This window comes from Symphodus melops (assembly GCF_947650265.1).
Source record: "Symphodus melops genome assembly, chromosome: 7".
NCBI lineage: Eukaryota > Metazoa > Chordata > Actinopteri > Labriformes > Labridae > Symphodus > Symphodus melops.
Window position 1 is genome coordinate 6,578,925 of NC_136697.1, and position 14,967 is coordinate 6,593,891.

Below are 14,967 nucleotides of genomic sequence, written 5' to 3' on the forward strand. Positions count from 1 at the left end.
TCTTTTTGACGCTGACCTGTAAGAATGGGATGATCCCGTCTCGAGCGATTGCCTGCAACAGCCGGGGGGCGCCGGTGAGGCTCTGAAGCCCCGCCCCACAACAGGAGAAAAACGAGCCAATCACAATCACCCAGGGTGAGGGCCAGGCGAGAACACCAATGACGGGGGTCTTCTTCACTGAGAAACCAAACCTTAGAGAAGCACAAACAATAACACAATTTAGACGGAGCGATAGTGATGTGATGCTTGAGATGTAGGGACCAAAAAGCTGATACTGTTCAATTAGCCAGCAATTAAAACAAAATGGGATATGTTTTTTCATTAAAAACACCAATATTAGTATACAAGCCGAAATAACTCTAATACTGGTTGTTGTTTTTTTACGTTACACACTGTGAAAAAACAAACACATTTTAAAGTTCAGACCTCTTCCAGTGAACTTTCTGCCATATTTTTAATCCAGTGAGTAGAGAGTAAATAAAAAGGCACTCACTTGTCTCTCAGCACCACTCCTTCAATACAGGCTCCAAACAATACCACACAAGAGATGTCTGACAGGAAGTTAAGATGGAAATACTTTGACTTTGTCGTTGCTTTGCATGATCACACCAAAGAGAAGAAATAAAAGGGGTGTTTTTTTCCCCTCTCCAGTGAGATAGCGTGCACATTCAGGAACACTGTTTTTATTGTACGCTGTATTTGCGTATTTGAAAGGATACAGATGAACGAGGTGGTGAGAATGGCCATGATGGTTCCTATGGGAATGGACCTCTGAGCATCTCTAAGATCACCAGACCTGTTTGAACCGGCCATTATACCTGAAATAATATTAAAAAAAACACAGGCTCAAGGGAAAAGTCAGTGGTGGAGGACGGCAAATAAAATAGTCAAAAAACTTCAAGCAGAAAAGCGCCTCACAGAGTGTTTGAATTGTTTCACATAGATTTGCTTCAAGCCATGATTAACAAACAGCCAAACAGACATTTCACGTTTGCTTTTGTTTTTGAAATGCAAGAAAACATCTATTCATCACTCATTTATCACTCTAAAAGTGAGTTTGCATAAACTTCAAGTAGCAAACAATGATGAAATGGGATTCTTGCTTAGAAGACCTCGGTGGGGGTTCGATTCCCAGTAGAGCTGCAGCTATCGAATATTTTAGTAATCGAGTATTCTATCGAATATCCTGTCGATTAATCGAGTAATCGAATAAATCATACTTTTGCTTAATTAAGGTTTAACTCGTCTTGGGTCGTCCCTACAAACCTGCTTCTTTGCAGTTACCATGGTAACGCCTGCTTGTTACAGCCAACCACCTCTGCTCTACAGCTGCTGATGATGCTCACCATATTACTGACAGGGTCCCAAATAAACTTTTTGATTCACTGGTCAAGGCGGCAGGTAGATGAAAAATACAGGCCAAACATGTTTTAATGGCTGAAATAACAAATAGTGTTTTGTGTAGCCTACACATCTGTTACAGTACATTTAATTGAGAAAGCATTATGTTCTGTTGAATCAATCACAGAATCAATCATTATGTCAGATAAGGAAATTGAGAAACTTTAAATATATATTTGCTAAATTATTATTCCACAAACAAGTTCTGTCTTGATTTAGCTTTGAAGACATTAGACATTTCATATAATCAGCCTGTATATTGTTAAAAGTGTATCTCTGTCTGCTCCTGCAGCGCGTGCATTCAGCGCGCTCACAGACTACAGAGACCATAAACGTGTCTATGACAGAGACTGTGAGAGGACGCTGCTATCGTTATGTTAGCTGCAAACACGGAGAGAGTGAACGGAGAAAAGCCGACCGTTTGACCGGATCACGTGTTCCCGACTGGGTCGTCTGGATCACAGATCAACTGTGTGCTGACTAAAAGTTAAAAGGGGCACGCTGCGCTCGCGTGTGCGTGTTGAAGTGTCTGTGTGTCAGAGAGAGGAGCAGGTAGCTGCAGCTACATTAAACGTGTTTTATACTCATACCAAAGTTTTGATGACGCAAAAAAAATAAATAAAAAATAAATAACGAAGCCTCGAGGCAGCGAATATTCCTCGATGAATTTTTGTAATCGAATTATTCGAGTTATTCAAGGAATCGTTTCAGCTCTAATTCCCAGCTCCTGCAGCAGCATGTCTGATGTGTCCTTGGGTAAAACACTTAACCCTAAGTTGCTCCTGCTGCTTTGTCGAGGTGTATAGGTGTGTATGAAGGATTAGTTAATACTAGAGATGTAAAGATTAATCATGAGGCAGTGAAACATCGATTTAAAGGTGTCAAGGCTCATATCAGTACTCTGAAAAACGAATCGGAATAGCATGGTGAGTGTCAGCAGCTGTAGAGCACACGCCGTTTTTTGTGAACAGCAGACGTTATTATGGCAGCTGTGAAACCAAACCAGACTAACAAGCGGGTTTGCCGTTGTAATTTGTCGCCCAAACGAGTTTCAGAGCTAAAGATATACAGCATACACCTGTATCCCTCTTTAAATGTCTACATGTAAAGTAAAACTGTGAGGAGCGATGAGGCTGGAGCCGAGGCACCAAACATAAACTACATGCTGACTGAACTGTGTGAATCGTTGTCCGGTGTAGATCTTCTACCTGTGACAGAGGGGAAATATATTCCCACCAGCAGGGTGAAGTAGGTGGCGATGTCATTGAACACATAATGCGCGTTTGTCTCTGTGGTGGTCTTGTCCGGGACCTGGACTGAAGCCAGGCTCTTCTTCTCTATGGGCTCACCAGCTGGAGCATATTCGCCCCACAGATTATCTAATGGGAAGATCAGACAGAGAACAACCACAGGGTTTAATCTCTGACCAACATTTATTCATTACAGCCTGAAGGTCTCACACACTCCTTGCTTCATTCTTTCACACCTTTGATGACTCCGCTCAGGAGCCCGGGTATGGCCCTGATCTCTGTCAGGTTGTTCAGCTCGAAAAATGGGTCACAGGTTGCGTTTTTCTTACAGAAGAGGCTCCACAGCTCGGTGGTCAGTGTGATGTTCTTCACATCCTGAGTCTTTGCACATACATCAAAGTTGTCATTCCTCAGAGATCTGTTTCCCAACAGACAGACTCTGTGGAGGAGAGGGGACAGTGAAGTGGATGGAAGTTAATGTTGACATTTCCATTTCGTGAACGCCAATATTTCAGATTGTACTCTCCATGATATGGAAAAGCACATGAGAAGCCACAGCTGAGGGTTACACTCCAGTATTACACCTTATTGTTTTTAATTTATAGGACAGATCAGTTTCTGGGTAAAAGTACGGTGGCTGGAAGTGCAAACACAAGTTACAAAGAATGAAACTCTTTCTAAAAAATAAGACAGATTTACATTTTGGAAATTGTTTTTACATTTTATAAAACTAAATTACACACAACAGTTTTTGACAAAACAATTTTCCTTTTTGGAAAACCAATTAACTACATCTGAAATACTTTTAAGAGCCTGAGACAAGTAAACAAGTAGTCTCACACCGAGGGCCTGATTTACTAAAGGTTTGTATGTATTAAAACGTGTGCAAACTTGATGCCACCAGCAAAAAATGTGCTATCTGATTTACTAACAGCGTGCAGTGAGGATTGCGTCTTTCATATGAGCAAAACAACACGTATTGTCCAAATAGTACGTTTGCCTTAATGAATATGCAACATGAAGCGTTTCTGCCTCAGCGTGCAAAATACTGGGAGGAGAAAATGTAAATAAGTTAAGTTAGTACACGCAGTGTGATTTACCAAGACGGGCAAACATTGCGGTGGTTGTGACGGTGTCTGAATTTAACACCTTTGAAAAGAACGTGCTAATCCAAGAGCCCCAGTGTTACGCACTGCAGGCTGCAGTTAGGAGGAGACATAGGCACAATGAAAGACGTGTTAACATGTTTAAATGACTGAAAAATAAATGGTAGCGCGCTCGTCTCTTCACTCTACAGCCCCCTCCCCTGCTGCTGCGCTGTGGGACGCTTGAATGGGGGGCTCACCATGCTTCTACCCCCAACTTCAGTACCTGTTGCCATGAGATTTATATCCGATCAGACACAGAGCTGACCAGCTTCTGGTGCGCAACGATGGCACAAGTGGCACACACACTGTGCACAAGTGCCACAGAGGACTCGCACCTCCGCGCAATGTATAACAATTCATTCATGTATAACAATGCCTGCAGTCGTCCAGCTTTCCGTCAAAACTCTCTGTGACGTAAACCAGTAGAACACGTTAAAGCCTGACAGAAATACTACCGCCTCCACAAGGTTTGCATTTGACGTCATTCACGCAAATGTTCTTAGTAAATCACCCGCAAAACGCCCACAAGCCAAAGGTGCAAACTTTTGCATTGAACACGCAATTTAGTACTCTTTCATTGAGATCTTAGTAAATCAGGCCCATATTGAAGCTTTGTCAGTTTTGTGGAAGACCTGAAACCCAACCAGCTGTTTTTCGCCTGGATGCTCTCTGGACGCACACCGACAAGACAAGAGGACCGAGTGCATCTTTGAGATCTTCCGTCTTATCCGTGTCCTTCAGAAATTCCAGGGATTTGGTCGAACTTAAACTCTGTATTACAACATTTCACACAGACTGTAAGCCAAAATAAACTCATCGATCGCTCACTCAGTCACGCCTGGACTTGTACACTTTGTACAGTTCGCACTGTATAAAAAGCAATCCAAATCTCCCTGTCACGTAAGACAAAAGCAAACGTCAACAGATGCTTCTGATGGTTTCATGATTCTGGTACGCTGCTGCCACAGAGCAGGCTTCAGTGAAAGGCTACAGTAAACCATCGCTTCAAGACCTGTACCCCTCCAAGACCCAGAGACCTGCAGGTAGACAACCTCATTGAGTCTGTGTACAGCAGGTGTAAGAGGGCTGCAGCTGCACCATTTATTGTCTTACAAGGAGGCCCCACAGAGTCAGACTTTATAATAACTTTGACTATCATTGTAACATAAGCAGCAAAGTCAATCAGTTGAAGTGAGCCTGGAAACATGGTCCTCAATGCAGACCACTTCAAGCAAGTATTTATGTCTTTAAACATAAACATGTCATTTTTATTCAGCAACAACACTTCAAGCTTGGACACATGTCAGTGCTACATGCTATGTACACACTAGACATTGATTGTTTTTTCTCTTTGAGGAACTACCTGACCTCTATACGTTGCCACTGTGTGCTGACTACAAAAGCCTGAGTCAAGTTCCTTCCCCTCCTCTCTCAATCTGCAGCCATGCAGGATGAGAAGTGTTAAAAATGTATTTATTCTTGTGGGTAACTCACTTAAACTCTGGAGGTTCGATGGCCGTCTTAATGACCCCAGCGTACGTCGCCATGATGGACAGAAACACACAGGCCAGAAACACCAGAGCCAGTTTGTTCACATACCTGCAGAAAAGGAAGAATTGGAATGCACGTGACACTCAGTGCAAATTAATATTTGTGTGTGTGTGTGTGTGTATTATCGGATACTTACTTCACCCCTACAAACACCACCAGAGCCATCAGGAGCAGGCAGCATGTACCATACACCCGTATGTTATTAAGCATGGCTGCGTCTTCTCCTTCTTCAAACACTGTTGCTGTTGGCACAATGTACAACTGGCAAACAGGAGACACAAGGAGCGTGACTGTCATTGAGAGTGAATACAGTTTCGTCTGACCTCTTGTCGGACAGAGCAGTAACACATACCAGCAGGATCTCTATGGTGCCCAGTATGTACAGGGATCCAGCGAAGGTGGTTCCAAGGTAGAAGCACAGACCCACAGCCCCTCCAAACTCTGGACCCAGAGATCTGGAGATCATGTAGTACGAACCGCCAGCTTTAGAGAAATTAAATCATGGTTAGAAATATGGTATAACTGCAATTACAACGACAGTACAGCATCCTCTTGTTGTAGCTTGGTCTTGCATGCCGTGTACAGCCAAATAGCAGCTTCCTGCTCAGTGGGGACATTATTATGGAAACGAGAACGGTTCTTCTTAAGGTTTCTACATTCTGAGATGTGGCATTACGTTTGTAATAAGCTACCTTAGAATGAGATATGCTTTAACAATTTTATACTCATGAGCATTTTTTTTTTAATATATATATATTTAATATATAGAAATGATACATCTTGTCACAAGTTTTCGTTTGTTTTTGTCAGTCAAATCGAGGCAACGGCATAAACTTCAGTTTAATAACCAGTTAAAAACTCCTCACAGGAGCTTTAAATACTGCTGGTGAAAAGGAGAAATAATAGAGTTAAATATTTGATTACCTGGGACAACTCCGTTGGTAGCGATGGCACTCATTGATATGGCCGTGAGCAAAGTCTGAATGGAGAGAAAGATGGAAGACAGAAGTGTGCAGGCTGCTTTGTGTATATTAGTGGCACCAAAATGGACACAGTTTAGCTTACACATCATCTGTCTGATCAAAGTTGGTCAATAACAAGCATTTCAATACACAGTAAATAAGTCAAAGACATGGAAACAGAGATCTAAAGATAAGAACAAATGTCAAATGGGGTTGAGGGGGATGGGATTTTGCAGATTTTCCCCTTTCATCACATGAGTGCTGAGACATTTCGTTCAAACTTTCCAAACAGTCGGCTCTCTGTCCACGTGGAGCTGCTGACGTAAAAGCTGAGGTTGTAAATACATTTGATTTTCTGCCTAATTTGAAAACTCTCGGCTGAGCCCCGAGATCATTGTTAAAGCTGTCATTTGTCGACACCACAAATCTAGAACAGGTTGTTTCTGCCTGTAAATCTCCCTCACTGATATCGGACATGTTATTGTTTCATTCAGATGTTGTGATCGGCTGCTTCTTCACAGAATCACATTTAGGAACCATGAGGAACACTCAGCAGTGAATCACTGCTGGATTCATCTTGGACTCACGCAGACGCAGCACATAGACACGATGGCGAAGGACCCGAGGATTCCCGCCGTACCGACGATCCAGGTGAGACGCAGGAAGAGAATCACACCCAGGATGTTCTGCATGCAGGGCAGGTAGACTCCAATGAAGGTGCCCATCTGAGGGACCTGAGGCAGGAATAACATGACAAACAACCTCAGGTGAGAATCAACCTGATGAGAGCGACTTTTTAGAATTCAACACATCCAGCCATTGATTATATTTCTTATTTATTAACCTGATGGGCTCTGTGAGACTTCTGCACAGGTACAAACCTCACTGCCAGGATTAGAGCCCGACCAGTATTGGCTAATTTTTATCACAGATATTATCTGAAATTGATCAATTTATTCACCAGTCAAGCAGCATTTGATTTGAGTTTCATTTAATTACACTAACAGTTATCTTTCACCAGCAGAGGGCACTGTATAGATTACAACAAACCATCAGTCTCCACAGTGTGAAGCTGTAACGAACATACATGTGCAATTGCTTTCCATCAACACAATAAATACCTACATCTATCTACACATCAAACATGGGCGATATCGGGGAATTTATCGGTATCTGATGTGTTTCCCTCCACAATATACTGTAAATGTTGCATCGGCCCCAAAACTCCATATCAGTCGAGCCCTAACCAGGATATTTGAAAGCTACAGTATCCCTCTAATGGATAAAAAACAACCTCATCAGCCTTTAATGTTGATCTTTCATATCTTCAAAGTGGACAGTGGTAAAGTGATAAGCAGAGCTTTACCATGTTTCATCATAAAATGCATTCAACAGTTTCTGCTGTATTTCTGCTTCTGTCCTACTGTAGGTGAAACAATCATGAAGTTATCTTTACAAATGTGCAGTAACTTCAGCAATACTTCGATCAATAATCATAATTATAAACATGTAATTTACGTAGTAATGAAAATAGCAGTTTGTTTATTTAAAGAGCGACAGTGTAGGCCTTCATTTATTAAAGTAATGTCCCCGAGTTAGGCTCCATCAGCAGTCCCTCAGCCACATGTTCTTTGGTATCATTTAATCAGCATACATTTATTAGTTTAGAAAAACACAGATCTATGATACAATGTGGTTAACGAGAACAAATCATATCTAGTTTTAGTGGTCATGGTTAGGTACAGCATCAGTGTTGTTGGTTCTCAATAAACAGTTTCTCAACATTATATTGAAATGAAAGAGAGGATTGTGACGCTCTGATTGGCTGCTGTTTTTAAGTCCACAGATGTGATGCTCTAAAGGAAAAGACACTTTGGCTACATGTGGTTAAATAATGGCAGGTGTGTCCTTTGATTAAAGGCAGTCTCTCTGCTCTGTGATGAGTTGAGGAGGAACAACACGTTGTCTCTTCTTGAAAATCGATTTGGGGTTTCAATTTGAAATGAATACATTTAAATGTTATATGTAAAGCTCATTTCATGCAAATGTAAATGCAATGTGTTGAACAGAAGAAACAACAAGCAAACAGAAACAAAACAAAAGAAGTGTTATCCCCCAAGTGACAAACACACACACACACACACACACACACACACACACACACAGAAGAGAAAAGAACTGTCTTAAGATTACTTCATGTGTCAGGTGTCAGGTCAGAGGGCACTTTGTTCCACACGACAGCATCATCGTCACTAAATCACATTCACATTGAAGCTGCTTGTTGATGAGGTTACCTGAGGTCATTGTTTTACCTCATGGGACCAGAGGTCAAACTACACAAAGGTTAGTGTTAACTGTCTGTGTATTTGTTCTCTCCTCTATGATTTGTTTGAAACATTTTAAACTATTAAACTGATGTTACAATACTGTGAATAATTTAAATGTATAAATAAAGTGTGCTTACTTCACAGCCACATGTTTGTAATGGATCAGTTTGAAGCAGTTCACGCACACACCTCCTGCAGCTTCTTTTAAAACTCCACAGTTTTATATTTACATGATTTACATTGCACATATATTGTGTTATATTATTTATCTGTTTATATATTTTTTTTAACTGTTTATTTGATCTTTTTTAACCCGTCTGAATTATTCTCTGTTCAGCAGCTTCTTCGTCCTTTGCACCAGAAACAACCAGAAACTTCTTTATGTGACAACTCGTGAGAATGACTAACTCCGTTTAAGCATTTAGAAAATATTTTCTAATTTAACTCGAGGCATAAAATGTACCTAATGTTATTTTTATAGAGAGGATGTTTAGTCTAAACAAAAAAACAAGTGAATTCTCCCTCCAGGTTAAAAGTTTCAAAACTCCATGAAAAAACTGAAAATGAAAAGCTCTGTGTCGGAGTAGAAATAATAAGAGTGTAAACACAATTGACAGATATTGCTCTGAAGAAGTGAATATAAAACGATCAATAAAATATATTTAGCTTGTTAACGGAGAATTTAACCTTTCGTAAACGTGACAGCTGTCTTCACGATTATGGTCGCAATGAGCCCAGAATGAAATCAGAATCTATCTTTTGTGGTGCTTTTGATGGATTTACTTCAAACAGTTGTCACAGTAAGAAAAAGTATGGATATGGATTTAACATTTTTTTTTAATAATCCTTTAAAATTAATGATCCTGGATTCTATGAACCTTGAGTAATAAGAAAATTAGAAGAATGATCTGAACACTCATCCTTTGAGATGATACATTTATAAATGTAGACATGGTATCTCTGTTTAAACAACTCTTACTGTCATTGTCTCGGTGTGTTAATCAAATCAGATATTGAAGACTTGTGAGTAAATCAAAGCTTTAGAAGATGTTCAACATGTTTACATGATCAAATCTTTGTGCTTCAACTCCAAAGCATCGTTTTGCAAAACCTCTGTCATGCAATGCATTTCACAGAATGCATCAATACTGCACAAACGCGTAAAAAACTTCTGCTACTTTCCTCCCAAAACATCCAAGTGTACGTACCCGCTTACGTGTCACAAACACTTTGTCCTGTCCTTCCTCTGCTGCACCCAGTTTGTCTAAAATCTGTGACATTCCTGATGGTTGTTTCAAGATCTCCCACATCTTCTCTCTTGTGTCCCTCAGTCTTTCTCTTTGTGTCTTTATGTTTTGCTCCTCTTCACTCTCTCTGATACAACTCATGTTTTTTTTTGTAGTCAAGCTTCAGATCTCCTCCAGCTACCACTCAGGGGGCGGGCCTGTCTGCGACATCATCAATGCCTCTACACAGATCTAGAGTCCAAGGTCCTGCATGTGTCTCACCCGAAGCCTGTGGATGTTCAGCGTGTCAGCAGGACTACCGAGCGGGTAAATATCGCTTGAACTGAACATACTTTTAATCATGTGTAAAATTAAGTGTGTCACTGTGATACTTGATATGTAGCAGGAACGCCACGCCTCATCACTTGTGGCTTAGAATTGGGCTGTTTGGACATGGTGGATCTTTACAGGCTGATTCTGGTATTTTTAGGATTTATTATTCCCTGTTGTCATTTTATTCAGGTCATTATGTGAAGGCTTTGGCACAGTGGGCCTTGTTACTGCCCTCTGGTTTACTTTGGAGTGTGAGAATATCAGCGCAGAATTCAAAGACTGCAGGCTCAATCAGAGCAAAAGAAAGTCACTACGCTCCATTCACATTGCCTTTTAAAGCAATGCAAAAACAGCTCAGTTCTTGTTTTCTTTGCTGTTTCAAGCTGCTGCTGGAGGTCAACATAATAATGCCCAATCACAGGGGGAATCAGTCTCCACAGACACATCATCAAAGGGAGGGGAAAAAAATCTTTAACAAATTCTCTTGACACTCTGGACAGTCTTTGCTGACTCGTCACATCAGAATGTGACTCTCCTATCAGACACAACGTATATATGAAGAAGCACGCAGCCTGCAGCTGATGCACTTAGCAAAAAATCCAATAATATGACTGAAAGCAGGGGAAGCCAGCAGCCGGTTAGCCGCCCAGGAAACTGCTGTTAACAGTGAGAGCATGACTGATATCTGTCAGCTGATAAGAGCAGGCCGAGGATCCTTGGACAGATGATCGGCTTTTTGTCTTCATGAACATGATGTGAAGCAGAGATCCACAGTTTGGAGGATTCTTAACTAGTATCATTGCACGTGTAGACTCAGCTGCACTTAGTGAACTTAACGCAGCAACAATGAATATTAATTACAACACAACGCATCCCTTTCTTAAGTTATCTAAGCTCAACAGTTTGAGCAGCACTATTTGAGATCATGATTTTTCTCTCTATCGTTCTTCCTATCTGTGCTAAAAAAAAAATCCTTCAAGACGTTTTATTTACCTGCATTAAATATTTATTTTCTTCACATGTACATTTAAACGTGTTACAATTAGATTTTTGACATTCGCGTCAAATTACTCATTTGTGATGGTTGAATTAAACATGTTTGTTGGGAATTTTGCTGATGGGTTCTTTAGTTTTTTGTTCTGTTTATACTCTTAATATACTATACTTTCATTATTATTATAAAATTATGATTTGAGGCTTGTCACTACCGATTATTTGTTAATAATCCTCGAGCGCATGGGGTCAATACGATTATGTTTCTGCTCCTGATTGAGGGCGAAGCCTCCCTGATCAAACATGTTGGTTATTTATGATTCCATGTCAGTGACCCTGTCTGAACTGTACACGTCCTCGAGCCTTTCAGCCTTCACTGTGTTACTTTTTTTACTCAAAGAAAATGTTAACAACAACAGCAAGTTGGTTCATTGTAAAGCTCTTGTAGACATTGGTAGAAACCCAGAGCGTCTGAATGCAGTCCATTATTGAGGTGATTGAGCTGGATCTCCTCGTGATTCCAGCAATCAAAGGAAACGATACATTTATCTAAAGCTTCACTGAATGCAAAGCTTCAGTCTAAATGTTTGTTTGCCAAAAATAATTTGAAGAGTCAACCATCAACACAAATCATCCACTTAAAAAATAACAAGACCAGCTCTTCATAAGTCAGCCTGTTCCTATTCAACACTGCTGCTTTAAAGTCCACAGTACAGATCAAACAGGCTGCGAATGACTTGTTTTGGAAGAGAAGGCTCATACCATGACAGCGACCCTCTGGATGCCGTCCTCATATTCGGCCTCCTCGTGCTCGCGGACGCCTTGTGTCAGGTTGGTGTAGTTAGCCAGCTTGTTGAGGAGAGATGAAACCATAGGGGTGCTGTCCATTTCTTCCTGCAGACACACAGACAGAAAGGTTCACATGATGTTCAGCACATGACATGAAACATGTTCGGATGTAGTCTGCTCAAAGACAACTGTTACAAACCCATAATTGCTGTGATTTACACCTCCTTAAATTAACTCCCTGTTTGTATTGATGACATTTGAAGCTCTTTGTCATCTGCTCCTTGCTTTCATTATGACCTCATATATCAGTGTATAAGAGTCAACATTTTAAGAGCACAGAGCGCTGGTTTCCTCAGTGTTGGTACAGAGGCTGTTGTCCTTGAGGCGGGCGGCCTGGGTTCAGAGCCAACCTGTGGTTTCCTTTTTGTTTGTCATTCCCCTCTCTCTCTCTCTCTCTCTCTCCCCCCCCTCCTCTCTCCATCTCTCTCTGTCTCTCTCTCTCTGTCTCATGACACTGTGTCTCTACAATCAGGGCATAAGAAACCCAAATGGCTTGAAAAATGTTTTAAGTGGTGTTAAAGGCTTTGCTGCCAGGTGCCAGTACCAGCTTTTTTCAAAATATGTTCTTTATTGATCCCTGAGGGGAACTTCGGGATTTTATTTTTATTTCTTTTATTGAGAGACAGGCTTCCCACACAACACACCCATGATCTGTGGACATGCATTAATGGAGACATGTGGGGCTGCTACATAACTCATTGGAGTTGTGTGCCTTGTTCAATTGCATCTCTTTTATTCGATTTTTCATTTAGCCTTTATTTAACCAGGTTGGTCTCATTGAGAATAAGAACCTACAGTATTTTTCAAGGGAGACAGCAAAACACAAAGTTACAGACAGAGACACAAAGAGAGACAAAGTACGATCTGCAAAACACTCTCCAGCTATCAGACAATCTTCAATACTTCCACACTGGGACTCGAGCCGACGACCCTCCAGTTCCCAACCCAAGAACTATGAACAATGTTCAACACCTACAGATCAGGGTGCTTGGGTATATTTTATCTTGTAAATGAAGTGTTTATTTTCTACTTTCTTACATCACAGGAATCATTGAAACCTCATGTTCTGCCTAGTCTAATTGATGATTTTAATTTGTCAAGTTCTTTCCAATTTTTTTATTTTTCATTTTTATGGGGGGAAATATTCTTTAAAAATTAAGAAATTTTAAACAAAAAATATTCCACTAACTCAAACTAAGACTCTTTGCTCATTATCTTTATGATAAATATGCAATCACACACTCGTACCTTCAGCTTTGATGGTGGCAACTTTTTCCCAATGCACATAATAATCTCCCTTCATCATACAACAGATGCAACATACATGTGTTGTAGCTACACCAACAAACTAGAAAATAGTTATTTTCTGTGTCACATTTGTAAAAGGTTGTCTCACCTCAAACAGGGCCATGTTCTTGCCATCATAATAATAATCTCCGTCAGCGTCTGAGTTGATGAATGGACTGGACTCTCCCTGAACTTCATCTCCTGGAGGGATACAGAGAAGAAGAAGAAACAGCCATACTGTGAGATGCACACCACTGAGAGAACAGCAGGAGGCAGCAGGTGCTCCACTTTAAGATGAAACAGCTGTGGTAGTGATCTACTGTGGTTCCTCTTTTTTTCATTCACAGGAGTGTTAGCATACATCCCACAAATCTCCCTGTGGGAAAAGTAAAAGAAAATGTACTTTTGGCAAAATGGAGACTGAATCTCAGATGTGACCAAAGATGGTTCTGTAGAAAAGAAGGACAAGACATGAAAGACAACTTTGTCATATATGTGTGATTCAGAAATGCTGAGACATAGATTTGAATTCTGACTTCTTTCTCCAGAACCTCCACTTAATGATAATAACAGAGACACATAAAAAAGAGCTCTTTGTTGAGGCGTGTATTCTCAGAAACTTCCATTTAATCAATGATTCTATGGATCTAAATGTGAATTTTTAGTTTTCATAAAGTGTGGCGCCTCCTGTGGATAAAGCTGAACTTCTTAAAGGAAGACTGTGAGACATTTGACACATAAATAGAGCAGAAGTATCTCCTCTGTAAATGTCTCTGAGAGGTGACCGTCTGCGATGAATGAGACGTTTGAGTCCCGCTGGCTGTGTTGTTGTGAGCGCTGTGTTTACATCATGTTTACATGGATGGGACGGCCTTGTGTATAAAGCAGTTTTAGTAAAAGACTTAAGAAAAGAAGAATAACATACTCACTTCTTATTTGAATGTCACATAAGCGTTAGATCAGTCATTCAGTGTCAATTTAAGTGCAATATGAAGCTACGAGTTAAAAGCGAACATTAGCGCAAATTGCTAACATTAGCCGGCTAACACAACAAAGTCACACATTATTCTATCTTGAACTCTTTTCTGAACTTCTTCTGCACACGAGTACAGTAGATGGTGTTTTGTCTGATAGAAAACAGTCAATCATATTGCTCACTGTGATTCTTTCAGTGTAGAGATGTAAAGGAAGTCTGTTTCTGCAGTGTGCTGTAACTAACCTCACAGGGATTTTAAAATATCAAGGCATTCATTGGTTTATTTCACTGAGCCACAGCCACTCTAGATATATGGATCTGGCTCTCCTCTTCTTGAATTGTGATAAACTTGGTCTAATGCGGCCTCTTTACAAAGCATTGTGGGTCAACAGTTTCTGGTAGACAGATCAAGGCCTTGTGCAAAGTGTTTTTAATATTATTACACTCAGTTTTGCAGCTCGTAGAAAAGACAAAGCAGCATAGAAACATGAAGAACTTTCCTTCCGTGCTGCTCCTCAGCTCTGTGTCTCTTGCCTCTGGTTGTCATGAAACAGTCTCAGTTTAATACGTTTGATATCACAATAGATAACACTGTTGTCTTTATTGCCCTGAAGAAGCCAATGCCATCAAATGGTTCAGAGATCACTAAAGAGCAGTTCATGAG

The 14,967-nt window shown here is 40.6% G+C and overlaps 1 protein-coding gene across 2 annotated transcripts in view; it reads right to left on the minus strand.

Annotated features, from left to right (window-relative positions):
* The window catches only part of LOC306826447 (solute carrier family 12 member 7-like), a 37,373-nt gene that overhangs the window by 12,711 nt on the left and 9,695 nt on the right, over nt 1–14,967 (minus strand). For both annotated transcript variants that reach the window (XM_079347795.1, XM_079347794.1), the window contains exons 2-13: nt 13,437–13,528; nt 11,954–12,085; nt 6,900–7,046; nt 6,275–6,329; nt 5,703–5,833; nt 5,487–5,611; nt 5,294–5,398; nt 2,888–3,090; nt 2,610–2,780; nt 720–818; nt 494–551; nt 17–191 (exon numbers count right to left, since the gene is read on the minus strand). In XM_079347795.1, coding sequence (XP_079203921.1) covers nt 17–191; nt 494–551; nt 720–818; nt 2,610–2,780; nt 2,888–3,090; nt 5,294–5,398; nt 5,487–5,611; nt 5,703–5,833; nt 6,275–6,329; nt 6,900–7,046; nt 11,954–12,085; nt 13,437–13,528 — 1,493 coding nt within the window. The remainder of the gene's footprint in view (nt 1–16; nt 192–493; nt 552–719; nt 819–2,609; nt 2,781–2,887; nt 3,091–5,293; nt 5,399–5,486; nt 5,612–5,702; nt 5,834–6,274; nt 6,330–6,899; nt 7,047–11,953; nt 12,086–13,436; nt 13,529–14,967) is intronic.